The sequence below is a fragment of the Trachurus japonicus genome, chromosome 19 (assembly GCF_045865225.1).
Source record: "Trachurus japonicus isolate A0001 chromosome 19, Traja_1.0".
Taxonomy (NCBI): domain Eukaryota; kingdom Metazoa; phylum Chordata; class Actinopteri; order Carangiformes; family Carangidae; genus Trachurus; species Trachurus japonicus.
The window spans coordinates 17110901-17131889 of record NC_140925.1 but is presented as its reverse complement, the minus strand read 5'-3'; the positions used below and the strand labels follow the sequence as shown (position 1 = coordinate 17131889).

At 41.5% G+C, this 20989-nt stretch overlaps 1 protein-coding gene across 1 annotated transcript in view; it reads left to right on the top strand.

Moving 5' to 3' along the window:
- The first annotated feature begins 1307 nt into the window (after positions 1–1307).
- The window catches only part of cacna1g (calcium channel, voltage-dependent, T type, alpha 1G subunit), a 144889-nt gene continuing 125207 nt past the window's right edge, over positions 1308–20989 (top strand). Inside the window, exons 1-2 of the mRNA XM_085762278.1 lie at positions 1308–1504; positions 16267–16400. Of these exons, the coding sequence (XP_085618404.1) occupies positions 1412–1504; positions 16267–16400 (227 nt within the window). The 5' untranslated portion in view covers positions 1308–1411. The remainder of the gene's footprint in view (positions 1505–16266; positions 16401–20989) is intronic.

Genomic DNA, 20989 nt, shown 5'->3' with positions numbered 1-20989 from the left:
GGGGGGAAGCGGCGAGGCCTTTATTTAGCGAGGCATAAAATAAAGATTTGGTGGTTGGGGTGGTGGATGAGCTCTGACTTTCTCAGCAGCGACAGTATCTAAGTGAATAATAAATGCTTGGAGGTATTTTTAGGCATTTCATGTCTTTATTACAGAGACAACAGAGATGGCAGCGAACAAGGAGGGAGAGGTGGGTGGGTAACGTGCCTCACATGAAGCAGGATCATTTCACGATTTATAACCGTATATATTATTATTATACGGCCATTCCTGTCGAACATTACATTAAGAAAGATGTATAGGTATAGATTGCTGCTATTAGATCGTCTGGTGTTCCTCTTTCAAAGTTTTGATGACATGAAAGACAAAATCTAAGACTCTCGGTGCTAGTATCGTTGTCGTTGTTGCTGTTGTGGTGGCTGTGGGACTGTGCTGACCCAGCTGCATTCTGGGTCAGTGGGATAAATGAGGAAGTGGTGGCTAATACGATAAAAGATGGACAGGTCGTTTGTCTTCACAGCCTCCGTGCACACTTTTACAGACAGATGAAATGCAGCGATATCCTTTTTAGCTCACGTAGCACACACACACACACACACACAGTCTATTCTGTGCAACTCTGTTTACCAGGCTGGATGTGGGGCGCTGACTGTGAATGCAGTAGCGATCTATAAAATAAGTGGGTGTGTGATTATGTGAATGCATGGAGCCCACATATCTGTGTCATAGTGCTTTGTGTGTGTGTGTGTGTGTGTGTGTAAGTGTAATCTCTGCTTCCTCTCATCGCTGTCTGATGTCACATGGCTCAGGCCGGTGTTTAGCCTAAACCACATTAGGAATGCCCCACTTCAACCCTGTGGTCAATAAAATTCATGCCCCATGCATCAAGATGTCTTCACATCCAATAACTCTGAAACCAGATGCTTCATACTCAACCTCCGTGTCTCCCTGCTCCTGCCTCTGTTGTCTGTTTTCTGCCTGGCACAATCTCTTTAAAGCGCCTGTTTCGTTTCCTCACTAACAATCTGAACATCTTCCAACAGACCTTGCAAACAGATCTTTGGTTAACAGGGTGAAATGGGAGCAATGACTGCCACTCAAATCAGGCACAGCAGGGCGTTCCTACTTCCTGGATTCCACTGTGGCTCGTTTTTTTTTTCCCCTCTCAAAAGCCAGTTTTGAAAGTGAATTGGGCTTTAAGAGATGTGTAAACTGCTCTGACAAAGTGATGCAGTTTATAAACTTGAATGAGATAATGAGGTCACTGGAGAAAGCCGAGAGAAATGCACATTCATTTCCTGCTGGTTGTTACTGCGAGCTCCCAGCTCTTGTCATAAATATGTAAGACATGATTTTCTGCCTGTGTTGTTGTATTCCTTAACTGTTGTCCACATGGTTCGAGCGCGCGTCCATGCTGGTGATCCTGCTGAACTGTGTGACACTGGGCATGTTTCATCCCTGCGAGGACAGCAACTGTGACTCTGAGAGGTGCAGGATCCTGCAGGTAAGATCATCTTTGGCTTTATTCTCGGTGGATTAAGTGTCCTTTCCTGCATGTTTTTTTTAATACAGAAAGTCTGTGGAAAGCAAAGACTGTTTTCTTATGATGTAAACATGTGTAAATATTTTCCCTTGGGTTACGGAAAACTTTTGCTGCCACCACACTTAAAATATGTGACAATAATACCTGAGGCAGACATGAAGAACTTCATGATGCACAGTGGAGTTGTGTCAGTTTCTACTGACACGAGCATGAGCTTGAGGTACTACAGTAGGTAGGTTTCTTACCTTTAATTGTCGGTGCAAGCTATTTTTAGAAAGGCGGAGCAGAGCCGCGAGCTGCTCAGAGCTATGCTACAGAGGCTCATGGGATTTCTTGGTTTCCCTCATCAAATACACAATCCAACAACTCCAAAACGCTCTCGTGGACAAGTTGTGACCTGCACATTCACCACGCTATGAGATAATAACGGAACGTTACGAGACAGAGGCTGTGTTCGAAACCGCATACTTCTCCTACTACTCGTACTACTCATACTAACGATTTGAGTATGCAGTATGTTCACACTGCGCAGTATGCGATTTGCAGTAGGCGAGAAGTTCCCGGATGCATACTAGATTCGGCCGAAATGTTGAGTATACATCATGAGGTCACTACTCATACTCAAACTACCCAAGATGCAACGCAACGTGACGTCAAGGACCGCCTCTTCCTTGCTTTTTTTTTTTTTTTTTTTTTTCTTTATTTAAGTGTTCAAAGTGTACAAAAAGTGTCAAACACTGACACATAACACAACACGAGAGCTGTTTCATATTCAGAAAGACAATGGATAAAATAAATAAATACAGCAAGGATCTCATTCAAATAAGTAGAAAATGAAGAAAATTAGACAAACAGAAACAAAACAAAAATAAATAAATATTGTCATGTCAATACATAGGTGTGTAATAATCACTGTTAACAAATTCCATTAAATGGCTAGGGATTTATAGAGAGAATTGAATTCAATTAAAAAATGAGAAAAGGTTGGTTTGGAGGTTGCAAACTTTTGCTTATGAATAAAGTATTTACCAAATAAAATGAAAAAATTAACTAAATTCTGAAGACTCCTGTTCTTCTTATTTTCATAATAACATATAACATCTTTAAGGGAGAAGCAGTATGACATGTTTACATGGGAGAAAATATAAGAACACAAGTCTGACCAAAATTTCATTGTTACATTACATTCAAAAAACAGATGATTTAAAGTTTCTTCAGTATGGCCACAGAAAACACAGGAGCTGTCCAAATCTATAAATTTTGAAATAATCCCCAGTCCAGAGCAAGTATGATGTAGCGAAGACGGCGGGCGGATCTTCGTCTCAGAGCAGGCAAAACTCTCCGGTAAGGCATTTTGAACGGGCAAATTCCGTTAACGGCACGAGGTCGGTCCAAACGGCGTTTCCAAGCTAGCCACAGTGGGGACAGGTTCACTTCCTGTTTATAAAGTAAGAGCACTGACGTCATTGTAACGGCTTTCTTTATGGTCAATTGCAACGGGTGCTTTATTTTGACACAGAAACCGGAAGTACAGTGCTCACTACGGCTGGTTTTACTAACGCCAGAGAAGTCCGACTTCGTCCGACTAAAATTGTAAATAGGTGTTATTTTGTCATTTTTTCAACACCATGGGGATACGAAGTAGTACTTTCTCGCCTGAAAATGTTTCAAATGTTGCTGAAGTTATATATTTACACAGTTTAGAGCTTAAGTGAAATCAGCTTCAGGGCGACTGATTTCGGCTCGGGCAGGAGCGAAATGCATTGTGGGTTATCATAGTACGCAGCAGTGTGAACGCTCTGCATACTGTATGATCGATTAGTATGTAGTATGGAGTATGGAAGTATGCAGTATGGAAGTATGTAGTATGGAGTATGTGGTTTCGAACACAGCCAGAGTTTGAGTTTGAGGTAAATTCATGCAAAACCGCTGACCCCTGCTGGTCCATGAGGTCACATGAGAACATATCACGTTTTCAAAATTTACAACGTTTCAAAATGCCTGCAACATGCAGTAGATGTGTTGTTGTCGTTGATTCAGACCACACCAGAGTTCGACGCCGCACCGAATGTGACTGTTGTGTTCACACTGAACCAAACGCACCAAACTCAGCCCCAAAGTTTAACTGGGCTGACCTAAACACAGAATGTGTGAAAACACTCTTAATCAGCTAGAATGTAAAATCAGAGATACAGTATGGTAATACTGTAATTTTAGCTTGTAATGTGAACTGTTGAAGTTGGCATATTGTTTTTGGGGCTATGCAGAGTTAGGTGGTCCGTGAGTGTTTTTTTATGGGTTAAGTGGTCCCTGGTCTGAAAAAGTTTGAGAAACACAGATGTAGGTCATTACTTTTGCAGTTTAATTCTTTTCCTTAAATAATGTAATATAAGTGCTTTAACTAATGGGTGATATGTAGTGGGTAATTGGTTTCGGTTTTCAAGTAAGTTGCCCTGTGCAGCTTTCCAAAAAGCCGTGTTGAAATCTTCATGCATTTTTTAGAGTGCACTCCAGTAATTCCCGAGTGGAAGCAGACTGATGTGTAGTTCCAGGCAAAGGCAGACTGAAGTATCTGGGGTTTTCCCTGGAAGCCACTGGACAATTAGGCCGATGAAACAGAGACAAAAAAGTTGCAGAAAATCGATTTAGGTGTGCCTCAATTGTTGCTGTGCAGTCACTGGGCCAGACGGTGGTGGGTGGAGCCATGTTAAAATTGGCTAAGGCTAAATATTGGCTACAGTCAAGGAAACTGTTTCACATATACCTACCTCATGGCCAGTTAACTTCGATCCATGTGGGTCTGCCTCACCCCCCTTTTCCCACTGCTGTAAATCAATCAGACACTCCACATTGTAACGAAACAGAGGAAACAGTCCTAAACCCTCGTCCATATATTGGCCTGTAAAAACACTGATAAAGAAATCATGGAAGAAAATGCAGGGGTGAAGCTGAGAGATGAGGGAACAAAAAGACACTCCAGGCAGGTGCAACAAAGAGCATCAGAATGACTGACTGTACGTTTGGTGCTGTTGTTTTTACGGTACCACCACCAGAGGAGACGCTCCAAAGCCGACCCCAGTCCTACAGGAGACTGAGCTCAATGAGACTGACAGCAGAGATCCAGCACAGGCCCCCGAGCCCAGGCAGAGCACCAGTCACATAGGGTTCATAAGAGGCATCATTGTGTTAGCTGGGTTTTGTTTATATCAGTTACAAATGAGGTAACATTCACAGAAACTTAACAGTCAGTGGCATCTGTTTAATAATAACATTTCAGGTACATCCCACTGAGACATCTTCCAATGGGTCAAAAAGAAAAAAAAACACAAACACACATTTACAGAAGCAACATTCACACATGGATGTGACAGTTATAAGATAAGGACAACCAATGCAGTGTAATGGCTGGAAAACAACAGGTATTAGTGTTTGGTAAAACCACTATACATGGCAGATTAGATCCAGAGAGCAGGAACTCTGAAACACTGAGATAAATTATACAGTATATAAATAAGAAGAATCTCAGAGAGAGACACTAAAACATTTCCATAATATCTGGCCTTTGCAGCTCCCTCCATTTGCATTATCTGAGATGTAGAATAAACAACATTGTGTGGAGGTGTTTCCATTAATTCATAAACTGCCTTTAACCTAGCAAACACTAATGGAGGAGCATTGTTTTTCCCTTTGTAAAAAACAAAAAACAAAAAAACAAGAGGACAGAAAGCACATTTGTTTTGTGTGTTTGCTGAGGGAATGGAGCGCAGCGAGACGCAGCAGAGGAGATCTGTTCATCTTGTGCAGGGGAAGGATAATGTGCTCGCAAAGTGGTTCCAAATAGATTGAATCAGAACAAAGTCCTCTTATTTTCTTGTCCACTGACTCAGTGAAATTGAACAGTTTTGTTCCAAAATGAGATACAGCAGGGCCCAAAAGCTATATGGAAAAGGTCTCGGACTCTGGACCCCACTCTGACAATCATTTAGAAAATAGAGCCCCAATACTGTATGTGACCACATAATGTCTGAAGTCACTTCACTGGGTAAGACAGGAGCTGGTCAAAATTTTGCCCTAGAAAGGAGGAATGGAGAGGAAGGAAGGAAAAAAAAACAATTAGTATGGGAAGACAAAGGAAAGAGGGAAAGGAGAGGAGAAGAGGAAGGAAAACAGTCCGATGAAGGAAAACAAGGTTGCAGAGCAGGAAAGGAGTGGGAAAGAAGTACAAGGAAAAGGCAAAGTACAGGAAACGAGAGGAAACTGAATGAATGGAAATGGGAAAGAACATCAGGAAAATTAAGAGAGGAGGAAATGAGATAGAAAGTAGACAAATTACCACACAATGAGAGAATAGATGAATTTGGAGAAAGGGATGGTTTGACAGAGGCATTGAGAGCTGAGAAATTGAGGTTTTGAGTCTGCCGTTGCCAGGGCAACATGTGCCCATCCACTCCCTCCATCTTCTCTGCTCAATAGTATGAGATGTGATTTAATTCGGCGGCCCCCCCTCTCTGCAGTGCAGATGAATGTAGAGCCTAGAGGTTAAATGCATTCTCATTAAAACCTCGCCCTGCACATTTCCATCTCCCATCTCCCTCCACGTCGATATGTTAAGAGACCGTAAAGGCACATGACCTGCGCACTCGTCAGTCTTTGATCCATCTCACACACAGTGGAACATACTGAGTCCAGTTTTCTCACCCTTCACAGGCTCTCTCTCGCTTTCTCTTTCACACTTTCACATTCTTGACGTGCCATTGCCTCAGTCCATCCTCACCTCTCATTTTTTCTTCTTTAATGGGTTTGACTTCAAGGCCATCAAGTTCAATATTTACTTCAATGCATGATGGGTTTTGAGAACATAGTGGTGTAACACTATTTCTTCTGTTACAACTATGTGTGATACTTGCAAGCAGGATTGAAGAGATCACTATGGTGTAGGTTTAGTTTAGTGTTATGCTCCCTGTTTTGCATTAGGACTACCTGGGGGATCCATGAGAGAGTTAGTGCAAGAGGAGAGATTCTTCAGTACAGAGTGGAATTAAATGAATTAACTTGACAAACAATATCAAAAGAAATGCACAGTTGCAGTGGAGAATGTTTAGTGGAATATCTGTATTCCTCCACAGAAGGACAGGATGAGATAGAGAATACAAAAGAGTGGTTGAGGGACAGTAACAAAAGAACAAAGGGATGTGATGGATGCAGGTTGTGTCTTGTGTGTGTTTATGAAAGTGTGCAAGATTTTCTTGAAGCAAAACAAAAAGCCAAACTTTCAAGTGTTTTCTCTGTAATCCCCTCGGTTCAGCCCCTCTACTGACTTCTGCTAACAAGCAAATAATAACAACAGTTGTTGGCAAACAGCCAATCAAAGCAGTGGGGCAGCAGATAGTCAGACCCACCTGGAATCACATTTATACCATCTGCTCTCATTAGCCCCAGCTTTGGGCATGTACAGTATCATGTTTTCCCACACACAGCGCACTTTAGATAATCTTAAAACGATCCACCTCCTGACTTTCCACAGTTGAATAATGATAAATAACAACTGCTGGTTTGGATTTTTAATGTTGTGGATTAATCTGTGATTTTATTTTTGTTTTGTTTTTTCAGCTGCCAGCAGGTGGGGCAGTGTATCACTCGCCCACAAAATTCCACAAAACAGTATGAAAAAAGTGAATTTACAAAAGTGTATACAGTAGTTATATAAAAAATAAATATCCATAAGAAACATAGGTACCTTCAGTGAGGGAGCAAGTGTCAGGAACAGATTTTGCCATTGGACTAAAACGATTTCAATTTTCGATGCTAGCAGACTTTTTCTTTGAATTCCCTTTCCCTGCGATAATATTATAATAGTATTATGTGATATATCATAATATTTGTCTAAAATATTCAACCTGGCTTTATCATCATCACCATGAACTTATGTTACATCATTTTTGCAAAGCATTTTTTCACCAGGCCACATATTGAATTAAAATTACTGAATACTTTCTCAAAATATAAGAATCCCAACTTATTATAGTCTTTTATTATAGCCTCTAATCACTAGTAATGTATCCTTAAGTGTTAAGGCTATTATCACACCCAAACTATTTTGGATCATCTCCACTCAATCATTAAGGAAATATATGACAATGAAAGTACCTTAATTAGAATCCTTTTTAGCTTTACATTAATCCAAACATGCTCCAAAGTTGCATGTCCTGCATGAATCTCTAGACTGCAGTTTGAACTTTACATGACGATCTCCATGGCTCTCCTCTCTGATGCATCCCAGTGAACTCTCTCAGCTCTCTCTATCTGCTGACACAGCTAACGGCCACTGTGATGATCACAGGAGGCTGAAGCTGAGAGAAAGATGACTCCTGCTCGTTGTGTCGGCGATGTTGAAAGGTCACCCCGAGGCATTTTCACAATAGCTTTTTGATGACATTTGGGAAACATTTCAAATCTGCTTCACCGCAACATCAGATCTCATCATTCAAATAGTTACGGGAACTTAACTTTATGCATTTTCTTACCTTCTTCTCAAAGAGGCTCAGTCACTGTGATTCCATGGTGTGATCCGTGTAACAACCAAAAGAGTCAGCTACCAACTACAAAAAGTCATTTGTCTGTATTTGGGTCATTTAAGCCATTTTAAGCTCCTTACCCAGTTGAATCAACAGCCAATGTTGTCATTCTTTGATGACACCGTCTGGTTTACATGCACACACACACACACACACACGCACAGGCCTGGTATGTGCCTATGAGGAAACATCAGCGCTTGTGTCTGCACGGGTGTGTGTGCCATTACCCCGGCTGGTGGTGATTGAGCTGAAAAGTCTCTCTCACAATATTATCTCCCTCCACCTGCAAGGAGAAGATCTCAGCTGAATGGCAGATTACAGTTAGCCTGCCCTATTGTCCTCACCACATGAGGCATGCACCGCCTTCACCGGCACGTATGGTTGTCTGCCTGGCTGTCTGAGTGCACCTGTGTGTGTGCGCGTGTGTGTGCGCGCGTGTGTGTGCATGTGTGTGTGTGCGTGTGTGTGCATGTGCGTGTGTTGAAAGCACCTGACCCTTGTGATAATAGCATTCAGACCTGTGACAGGCAGAATTAGCATACATAGTGGCTAAGGTTTATTTTCAGGAGAGGCTGTATGGGAATGTTTTCATCAAATTGTTGGCACCTGTTTTTATACCCATCTATGTGTATATACAGTGTATGTGCACGTACAGAAAATTCTACCAACCAGTTTCTCATGGTCTGGTTTAGATGTTTCCTCACAGACTGTCACTGAGAATATGGCCACCCAGAAACAGTGATGGCCGTCCCTGTGGAGGTTCCACCTACTGTATGTAGCCCAGTCAGAGTAACCAGTAGGTTCTTTATCACCTCTCTTACCAGGATCAACACCCAATTGCTAAGTTGTTGTGATATAGAGCAAATTAGTATGAGGTTGTGGGGATGGATGGGCCAACAAAACAGGAATTTCGAAGAGCTCGCTCTTCCTTTCTCATTTCAAACTGATTGTTCCCCTCATGACAACATACTGTAGGTTCTCTAACCAGTTATTATAACCCAAGCTAAGATCTCTTCCAAAATTTAAGTTTTTTTCCTGCATGAACCTAAGCAAAATCATTTACCATTCCCCGAGCTTAAGTGCGTATTAATCACGTTAACTGTGATGACTTAAGTCTATTCCCTATAGGTCACATTCAAGTGAAGGAAAAAAAAACTTTTATTGTCATTTTGACTGGAGAAGAAGAACAATCACAAGAACAAAAAAAAAGATGTATTTGGCAATGCATTGCAATGAACAATAAAATCTGTACACTTTCACATATAGGCTTAAATGGATGTTAGACTTTTTAAATTGTATGAGATGACGTTTAAAGCTGTTGGTGATGTGAACCTGGACTTGGTCTATATGTACCTACCCAGTGTTTCCCACTGCACATTAAAGCGAAGGCACCTTGACTGAAATAAAGAGCTCCATCACTAACTTGAAGAAATGATCACACTGTTATGCACTGTTAGTTGACTGTTAAGATCCTCACCTGAATGAATGCATGATGAGATGAGGTGTGTCAGGAGCCGTCTGATGCCGTTCAGCAGCTGACACTGATCGATCACCTCCTACATTTGTCTTTGTGGTAATCCTATAGGACACTTTGTCACAATGTTGGGGACAAAAGAACTTCCTTTATTGACTAGAGGGTAAAGTCCTGGCACGGTGAGTTTTCAGTTTGCTAGTTTTGGCTCCTGCCTGGTTAATGTGGTCTGTACGCTCTGTCTGTGCTCAGCCCCCAGCAGCACAGACCTCTGCCAACCAGTTTCCTGGGGGAAACCCTGTGCACCCACCAACAATGCTCCTTAAGTGGATGCTTGCTATCATGTGGACTTGACTGCTACAATTTTCTGCCTGATTGCTTATTGTTTACCCACAGCAGTCTTGGCTAGCTGTGGAAACACACGCCGGCGTCTAAATCATATACAGGGATCTTCCTGAACTGCAGATCTGCAGATTTGCTCGTCAGGAGCAGGAGCTGCGACACTTCACACTCGGGCACCGCACTGTATCTAATAACTGCTTTGACACTTAAGGATTTGTGAGTGAGCCATGTAGAGTCATTAGGGAGCGCTCTAAGTGCACTCAACATAAGTGATACAGTGTACTTAGAACATAAAGGCTCCGATCTAGAGGTGACGAGAGGGTGTGTGGTGTTGGCACTCACTTGTCACGCTGATAACATGCAATATAGCTTGTGTGTGTGTGTGTGCCTGGTGGACACGTGTGTTTACATTTGTTGTCAGGCAGTGTGAGGAGTAACATGGGCGCTCTAGGGCTGTTAGGCTGGTGTTGGGCGTCACTGTTTAGGCTGGAAGGTTCACCAAAGACTGTGTTCACATGGAGAGAGAGAGATGAATGTCATTTATTATAAGCAACAGCACACTGTCGCCATGGCAGAACAGTCCTACACACATCTGGCTTTTAAATATGTCTGACTTTTTACATCGACACTCCATACATCACGGAGAAACTGCTGAAAATGTTGGAAAATACTTTGTCAGGAAAGATGCTCAACATAACAAACCCAGTATGACACAAAGATATACACACAAGTCTGTACACACACTGTTGTACCTTTAGCTACAGTAACTGTGGGAGACATAATCAGAATAATAGGGAAGTGATACCACTTCCATGAGAGATAGATGGAGAGAGGGGGGGAGCCAGTGGGAGGAGGAGATAAGATAAAGATGACAGAGATAGACATCAGTGGGAATGCCAGTAGCTCACATCCAGCAGGAATCTCATCCAGCTGTGAATAAGCAGATAAGAATTCCAGAGAACCAAAGACATGGGTGTCTCCTGTTTTTTTCATACATTTGCATAAAAGTGTATGAAAAAAAACAAAAAAACAAAATGTGTAGTGTTTAAAATTCAGTGATGAGACCTGTCCTGCTGTCCAGTGATAGATGGGATTTGTTCAATATTATTTCTATTGGATTAGCATTGAATAGTAATTTGTCAGTGCCTTCCAAAATGACTCAGCTCCGCTCTGCCGTCACAATGGACCGCAGCCTGTCAAGTAATACTTGAAGTAAATAGTGAAGCTAAATCTCATTAAGCATTTTATATTTCCATGCCAACTCAAACTCTACAGTTCTACTGTGTATGTTACTGTAGGAACTACGTTGTGTGAAAAGCTGGATAAAGAAATATTTACCCAGGTACAGATAGGCACCAAGGCAAAGTCTCAAGGAGACTGTGTGGGCTATTGGACTCACTCCCAGACAGCAGGTCGCTGCCTCTGCCAGCCGATGATATAGTGTGTTCTTTCTATTGAATACAGTGTAATTACTATAGAAAGTTCAGCTGAGATGTATTGTCGACATGGTTTGTCCACACGGGAGAACCATTTCCGTCAGTATACTTTCCTAAATCGACCGGCCCTGTAATGCTGTGCACCTTGCCGGGTCCAGATGGGGGTGGGCGGTTAGGAGTGATGTCATGCACGCTGAGCCACCAGGTGAGCCGCGGGACCCGCCCCAGCCTCTGGGGAGTCATTGGGTGGCAGCGTGCCCTGATGGATGTGACCCTCTTTCTGTGGGGTGGAGGTGGTGGTGGTGGTGGTGGTGGAACCTGTTGTAGCTGCTTGTTTCAGCTGAGGACACACTCTCTGTGACTGCATTAAGCGCCCGGTGGTGACAGAGAGGAAGCCATAGAGAGGACAGTAACATTAACATTAACGCTAATATAAACAACAAATTGCGTAATGCACTACAACTGCTTCAGCTTCATGGTTCTGCTATTTATTGTTCGCTCTGATTCACTGTCACACTGTCTCAGCTTAGAGGATATTTGAATAAAACAGCCATTATTAATATTAGTAACGCCTGTGTTTTTCCTAATTGACCATTAAATATAACAATTAAAAATGACTTATATGAAAAAAGCACTACAGTCTGCAGCGTTTTGATATCAGTCAATTGTGACTTCATAGTTACTTACTTGTAATTAATCATGCGCCCATGCTCTGTGATTTTTGTAATTGCTGTTATAAACAGTGTCTGTTCAGGGTTCGTCTGGTTCACAGGAAGTGAAGCCTCTTCCATCTCTGGCAGCAGCACCACTGGTTTGTTTGGAATAAATATAGAAGGATGAGCAGTGTTACCTTCCACCTACACTATATCAAAAGATGAGAGTCTTTACAGCACTGCCAGCAACGTTTCATTGACAAACGATCAAAGGATCACAAAACCACCACAATAATAAACACAATAAGTAGCAACACATGGGAAACCTGAATGAGGCATTGGGCCTTTGGAGCTGCAGTCTTTGAGTTATGATATACCAGTTCAATGGTTTAACTTTTGACAAAGAATATTTTATTATCTGATTCACCACTTGATTTTGCCTCAAAAGTATTTTCCATCCCTCACAATTTCAAAGTGTTTTAGATTGGATTGACTCATTGCAAGTTCTCCGCTGTCATTTATTGGCCTATTTCACACTTCTGCGACTGTCATGCTGAATGAAAGCCAATTTCACGAGGCTTGTCTGAACTGGGATTAAACCGAATGATACGCTATAATGAACATTTTAGGTTTGTTTTCGAATAATGCGAAAAGTCTTATTATTCTCTGGAGACCTTCCAAAATTGGTTAAAAGAAAAAAAAAATCCTGTGGAGTTAAAATATCGTGTGTGTCTTCACAGGAAGGAAATGCAGTGGAGGGGATAGAAATTAAAGGGTGTGTGAGCAGTGAGCCATGCAGCACAGGTCACGGGTGTATATTCCCTCCGAGGCAGGCGTGTGTGTGCGTGTGTGTGTTCGGCGTCCCTGCTCTACATGGACACACAGTCAGTGAACCATGGCGACAATATACCCACACATTTTCATTTTGGTAGCTACTCAGCATGGTGTTACGAGTGTCAGGAATCTTTTAGTCTCTTATCGATGTGGAATCTAAGCAGCGGTTGGATTTCACGTCTCATCTGTGTTGATCAGCAGCATGTAACATGTTTCACACTCCACTGGTGTGTGATACAAGTTTTGTGGGATCAATGTCCTGATTAGAGAGCCATTATTACCACGTGCTGCTACACCAGCATGCTGCTGTCACAATGCCTCAGGACAGCATGTCCTGCTGACTTTGATGAATCGGAAGTCCCAGCTGTGCGTAGAGTGTGTGTGTGTGTGTGTGTGTGTATGTGTGTCTGTGTGTGTGTGTATTTGCATGTTTGGAACAAAAGCAATAGAGAAGGTTGTGTTAATCAACATTAGCTCGGTGTCAATTTATCAAAAGTCCCTGAAGGCTTGGTCCCATGTTGTTTATGTTACAGTATACTCTATATACTCTATGTTCATAATATGTGTTGTGAATATGCACATTCTGTGTGTGTGTGTGTGTGTGTGTGTGTGTGTGTGTGTGTGTGCGACAGTAAAGATATTGTCCCCAACACCCTGAGTCTTATGGGGTTTTCTTATGTTATCGACTCTGAGGGAATGCAGGCTTTAGCTAATGCAAAATAGATGAGTAATTACTCTCAAGCAGAGACAAGAGAAAAGCCACCTTCATTAAACAAAGAGAGCACAGACAGAAGGACAAAATATTAGAGGAGAAGGCGATGCAGTCACCGTGTGCTCGGTGGCAGCAAACACTTTCTTTTTCAAACAACGCTCAAACTGTCTCAGTGACTTCAGTCACGTCCATAGCTGCACTTTGTTGTTATCGTTCCATCAGACTGGTCCAAGAATCCTCTGACCAGAGGATTAGTAACGAGAGCAGGGCACCTCCCACTTTGTCCAGTAAGGCTTATACCAGATTCTCTGATAGGAAACAGACATGACTGACTGCAGCAGTCTTCATGCACACAGGTGTCTCTCTCTTGCAGAAAAAATACATGACAAAGCTATCATTTTCAAACCAAGAGGGGGAACACAAAAATCAGACTGGAGGAGAAGTTGATTTCCCTGGATGATTTCCAAAATGCAAAATTCACATTTGTTTTTATAGAGTTTGATGTTTCCATTTTTTATCAGCTCACTGCACGGTTCATGCTGCCTGCCAAGAAACATAAGTCTGATCCCAGTTTTCTGTCCTTCACAATAACAGTGATCTAAAGTTGAAAATAAGTTAAAAACTCAATCTAAATGAAGTTATTATTTATATCTATTTATATGTCTAAAAGGCCTTCTGTTGATTCATTTTTTGCTGTGCAAAAATCAGTCCTAGCTCAATAAGAAGAGCTTTTTCAGCAAAACACATGAGCCAAAGCAATTTTAATTTTTAAGAAGTTTCATAATTTCCTCCCAAAAAAATGATTGTCTAATTAATATACCATTTGGTACCCTGCTGGTGTTTAAACAACTAACGACTAAAGTTAAACTTACACATATTTATATCAGTATTTCATATTCAAATCAGATGCATGTTGACGGTGTTAACCATGTACAGTGACAGTCTCAGTTGTCATGTACTGTGGAGTCTTACGTGCTGTAGCTGGTTCTAGCGCTCACACTGTTAAATTTAGATCAACTTCACACAATGATTTTTCTTCCAGCTTTTATTTTGGCGGGATCGTGCATCACCAAACAATCAGCTCATGTTCTGCTCTTTAGGGTAAACGAGCTGTGTGTAAAACATCCTGAGTGATGTGGGATCAGTTTTAAAGAGTTAACCTTGGGCGGCTAAAACTCCTGGCAGGTTGTACGCTCTGCAAACAGAGGTGAAATACTGAATGAAATCTACATGAATGTTCTCCAAACAGGAGATGGATGAGAGTTTTGAGTTGTACACTAACTATATCAAACACACACACACGCACACACACTCACTTTCCTGTGTGAACCTCTATATTTTCACTGACACTGAACTTCAGAGCAGCGAGAGGTTAGCTTCTGCCTAAGCTAACAGGATTTGATGTATTTATACATTTCTGTGTTCTTGTTTGGATGACTCATCTATCAGTGGGTGTCTTCTGCCTTGATCTCCTTCCAGAATTTTTCTTTCATTTATTTGACTTTTTCCGTCCTCATCTCAAATTCCTTCTCTTCTGCCTTTTCAAATTTATTTATTGATTTTTCATATTTCACAAGGTATAAGGTTATGTTCTCTTTAATTGTCATCCAACTCCCTCCTCCCTCATTCTTGCCCTTATTTTCTTCTTCAATCCTGTCTGATAATGATTTAATTAATCAAACCACCAGGCAGACAATAATGAGGGCAGGAGTACTGATTAGTGCAAAGTGGGGCTTGTTCCAGATTATTACATTATATACTCTGGATCTGAGGCAATTTGTCATTTGAGGCCCTTTCAGGCAGCAAGTTCGCCAAACTATCATCTACCTGTAGACCCTGCCCTCAGCAGTCATCAGTTTACTGTAGTGCCCTTGACCAACACATTCAATCTTTTGCAACTGCCTTTTATCTCTATCTTTCTCTCTAATTTTCCCTCCACAGGGAGCCTGGCCTCTGGACAGCCAGAGAGAAAAGACGAGTCTAGAAATGGAGTCACATTAGTGTTGCATTAATGACAAACATTCTCTGTGGGCAATTTCAAGCATCACATTTAGCTGATATAAACTAATATGATCCCAGAGTGAGTTATGCCGCAGCATATCTGTACAGTCCATACTATTGTCCAACAATTAACACAATATTCACAAAATTAAACTGTGGAGAAGATTTTTTTGTCTTTTTTGGTGGTTCAGTCACCAAAACATCTCACCAGCTACTGGATGTGTCACCATGAAGTTTGTTAAAGACGCTTTTTCATCCATTGCACAATTTTTGGTTTAGAGTGAAATGCCTTGATAACAATTGATTGCCATGAAATTCAATACACACATTAATTTACCCCAAAGGAAAACAATATTTAAATGCAGCCATTCATTCAAATCAATGTTGTTGTTGTTTTCATGGAACAAATGTAGCTATTTATCCTATTAAACTTTAAAATGTCCTCTTGAGTACAGATTGTATCTTGAACATTTTGTTGTTGTTGAATAAATTAAATCCTAATGCAGATGTCTCTTTGTGTTACAAATGAGACAGTGATGGATAAAGAGAACTGAATGTTTCTCTTTCTAAACAGTAGTCAGAGGTTCTCGCTGCATTAATGGCTTTGCGCCGTCAAAGTTCCTTCTTCTTCACAGCACAGTTTGCATTCCTAATTTGCATTTGACACGTTTGTATTTTTCTGCCTCTCTGTCTCTGCAGGATTTTGACGACTTCATCTTTGCGTTCTTTGCCATTGAGATGGTGATCAAGATGGTGGCTCTGGGGATTTTTGGCAAGAAGTGTTACCTTGGAGACACATGGAACCGCTTGGACTTCTTCATAGTATTGGCTGGGTGAGTTGTGCAATTACACACACACACACAATAACCCACACGAAAACGCACAGGTGGCCAAGCATATACACTTGAGGCTTGCACAAGAGGCAGCGTACACACTTACACACGCAAATGCAACAAATTCCAGTAACAGTCATTCTGCAAGTCAGACTTTGGGAAAGCAGGAACAGATTCATGAATAAAGACACCAACGAGAATATAACAGATATTTCAGACCATGAATGTAACTGTGTGACTATATCTTAAAGGGGGTTATTATGGAAATATCACTTCTTGAATGCTCTTTAACATATATCTGGGTGTTTGTCTTGCCTTCTGGCCCCAAAAATGTGAGAATTGACAAAAACAATCTGTAATGTGCAGGCACCCTAGGTTGAAATCCATGTGGTTTTACATGGTATTATTTGCATAACTCCATCCCTACCTGGGACCGGTAGAAGGGGTGGGGTGGGGCAAGCAGTGGTTCATTTGCATTTAAAGGGACAGGCACTGAAACCAGTCGTTCTGACCAGGGCTGTTTTGAGAGAATGGAAAGAGCTGTGATGTTTAATCCTTGGGGTATTTTGACCAAAGCATGTCACAGACATGTCTTTAAGACACCTGGGAACTATTTTAGTTCGTAAAAAGTGGGCATAATATGTCTCCTTTAATGTCCTACACAGTTCTCTGTGCTCTGTGCCCCCGAAGCAGAGCTAGTGATATTAGATTTGAAGAATGAACCTGCTACAACTGGCTTTTTAAGTAACATCAGGCTACTTCATTCTACCCTCCACTGGGTTAGTCATTAAATGGATTTACCCTAAATGTCCAGTAAAAGACTTGTAACTAGAAATCGGTAGCAACTACCCTAATTGCATAGAATGTGTTAAACAGCTGGAGAGGGTGGGATCACATGTGTAGGTGAGCGAGCTGCACCTTTAAATCTGTCCATGTACACGGGAAAAGACCGAGCATGTACTGTAAACCCACACAGGGAGACACACTCACGCACACAGATGTACACGCAGCAACGCACACACAGTAATTTGATTAAACATGTTACAGAACACAGCCTGCTGGTTTTGGTCTGACATTTTCATCACACCACATCCCCTGCTGGTTTTTAATGCCATCCTTCTGCCACAGCTTCTGTTGTCCATCAGTGGGAACAGGGCACATTTCCTTCTGTGCGTGCATGCGTGTGTGTGCAGTGTCCTTCAGCAGCAGAGGTGAGACACACATTACCCACTTCTTTTACAGTGACACACCTGTAAAGCACAGCCCATGAGTTTTCTGTCATAGCACAGTCTGTAATGGCAACTCCTCAGTCCTTGTTTGTTTAATCCCTTGACTTCTCTTCTTCCTGCATCATGCAGTTCTATCTGCATGGAAATTTGTTTTCATCATGGATAGTAAATAGATGGATAGCGGCTTCCCTATTGGTCACTGTGACTCAGCAACTGAACTGAGCACCAGAGGGAATTAGATTGGAATTTCCTTAATGTCTGTAGTTCAGATAATAATCCACTAAATTATCAGAAGACCAATTAAAAGATCTTAGAATGTAAACTACAGCAACAGGCAATGACGACATTGCTGCTATGAGGAATAGAGACAGTTTATAGATGGAGATGGAACTATTATGTATCTGTAGGGGAAACTGGGTCATTGCAGCAGCACAGGACAGGACAGGATACTCTGCATAAGGAAGGAACAGGAGATTGGTATTGCTGTATAGAGTTTTAAAATGCAAAATAACACCTCCTGACAAACTCTGCCTTTCTTTTTATTATAAAATTAGTTGGTAGTTAAATATATAAATAAAAAGGAGTAAAACTTGCTCTGTTTAGTTTATTTATAAGATTAATGAAAGAGCAGTCAATGAATGTAATATTCCATATAAAACCAAAAGAGAGAGGCTTTGCCCACATCCTCACGGAGAAAGTACATAAATACAACAAGAGACAAATTCAGATAAATGACCACAAAATTAAACATTATTGAAACGCTAATGGGACATGAGGCAGCTTTGAAGAAACAGAAATGAAACCGTACAAAAGAATAAATGAAGAGTTTATTGAGTTTAATGAGTCGGTGCCGCGAAACCCAAAGAAAAGGCTTTTCAGAACGACAAGAATGCAGCTGTGCACAGCTCCAGGTCCTGAGCTCTTTCATGAGGGAAATGGTGGATAAAGAAAACCAGCTGATTCATCAGGAAGGCAAACTATGGTCTGTCCCTCAGCGTGGAGGTCTACCATCACCAGAAGAAGAAGAAAAAGAAAAACAGTGGTGTTTGAATGTGGTTCAAGTTTCCGAGGAGCCTCATTAAATGCTGAACTGCTAGAGGGCCCTGACCTCCAGATATCCTGTTAGGAGTGTTAATAAGATTCAGTCAAAAGTACAGTGTAATAATGGTGAACATCGAGTCGGTGTATCTGACCTTTGTGATGGCTGAGAGGAGACACTGAGCCGGACCTCGCCAAATCAAAGACAGCTATGCAAGTATTTTAATCACCATGATCTACTAGTTGTGCAAATATTTGCTTCAAGCTGTGAATACAGACATGCTTAACCATTTTTAAAAAAACTATAAATGACCATTTAAAATCCATCAGCAGTGCTCTTGCAATTGCCCTTTGCACTGATCTTAAAGTGCTGTGAGCCTCAGGAGGATTCAACCTAACTAAAAAGAGAAACTTTCCAATTTGGAGAATTCATGGGAATAGACTCTTAGTAACAACTGTACGTGGGGTGAAGCTTTACATAACTCATCCGGTTAAGTTTTATTTAAGCTCTGCATTATTGTGGGCATGCTGCTTTGAGTGACAGGTGGGTGAGCGTAAGATCGCCACGGACCTACATGCAGCGAAGTCTGAGCTCCACAGGTGCCCCGCCCCTTTATGTTGAGCAGAGCCAGAGACTGGCAGGATGGAGACAGCTCACTCTGAGTTTCATAAGACACCTATGGGTTACAGTACATCAGTGATGCTGCCTCCATCTTCATTCACAGTCTCATGTGTACAGTAGATACATGTGCAGGTATGGTAATATGTCTCTGTGATTTATGAATAACACCATATTCCCATTTGTGAACAAATAAACAAAAAAGAATATTTCATATGTATGGGCATCCCCAGCCACACAGAGACAATGGTATCCAAGGTAACGGCTGGTTGTCGAGCATTTGATATATCTTGGCAACAGTTGTTAGGTCTGTGGAGGAAGGCTCTGATGAACTGTTTGTTTCTTTCCGAGATGATAATTACAGCTAAGCTGCTTCTTCAGCAGGTCTGCGCTCTTCCCTACTAATCACCCCTCCATCACTCTCTGCTGCCGACGGGAGGGAACCATCCAGAACCGCTCAGAGCAAACAGGTGGAGAAGGAGGGAGCCATGAAATGTGCAGGGAGAGAGTTTTTGGCAGTGAGGTGATAGCGGTGCAGGAGGGATGTTGTGTTAAATCACTACTTTTTTCCAGTGATGACTTTATATTTGCATCCTCTGTGATGGCCTCAGCAGCCAGATTTGTGTGCTTGATGTTTTTTTATTATTATTATTATTATGTGTGGTTGACTTTGTGATCTCTAGTTTGCTCTCAGTCATAAATCACAACTTCATCTCATTACATGCATGACAATAGGATATTTACACTTCATGACAACTCTGTCCTATTTTTAGTCAAGCTAGCGCTGCTGTGGCTCTGGGGACTGCAATGTTTATCAGTCGGTCCACCACCATGATCCAGACTGAAATATCTCAGTGACTACTGTATAGACTGTGTTGAAATTCTGCAGAGTCATTTAGCTGACGAGGACAATGTTGTAACAGTTGATAGGAATAATACAAAACGGAACAAAGAAAAGTTTAATTGGCCAGAAGTTCTTTTTGAAATGAGAAAACTTATACTGGGCAAAGGCTCATTTCTGCATCAATTGAAATATTTATTTCAATTATTTTCTGAATGGTAGTCGGTAAATGAGCTGATTCCTGATTTTAAACACAATTTCTTTGCAGCCAAGTACATAACCCAAGAGATATCTTGCCTTGCAAACCGTCTACAGACACTTTAATGACTCTGACACTCAGGGTGCTCAGTGGCTTAGTGCTTTTTCATTCAGTTTAACCTGAAGATCTGCAAGGTGAAACTTTTTTTAACCGAGACTCAATAAGACCAGTCATTATATTGATATCAAGAAAAAGAAACAAGTTAAAGTAGTTGAAGTTTGCTGTACTTTAAGCCTCACCTCCAGATTAAATAACTTGTCAAATGGATGTTTCCATTATTTATGTATTTATTTAGGGATCAGTGCAGTGGAGCCCTAGTCAATAGTCTAAATAGCAGACTAGGTAGCACTCACTGTAGCAGACAGGGGATCCGATCCTTTGTAAATCAATCCGGCTTTGCACTTTCTCAGTGGCTGGATTCCTCCTGTGGAGGGACAGAAAGGATAACTGAGGAGGAAGAGACTGAGGAGGGAACTGTAGGAAGGTGACAGATTGTCTTAGAAAGGCAGACTGGGAGAGGCAGAGAAGCCGAGGCATTCAGGTCGATAGCCTCGTTGGACTCCTTCAATTTTTAATCGGGTCTGATGTTTGAGGACAGACACC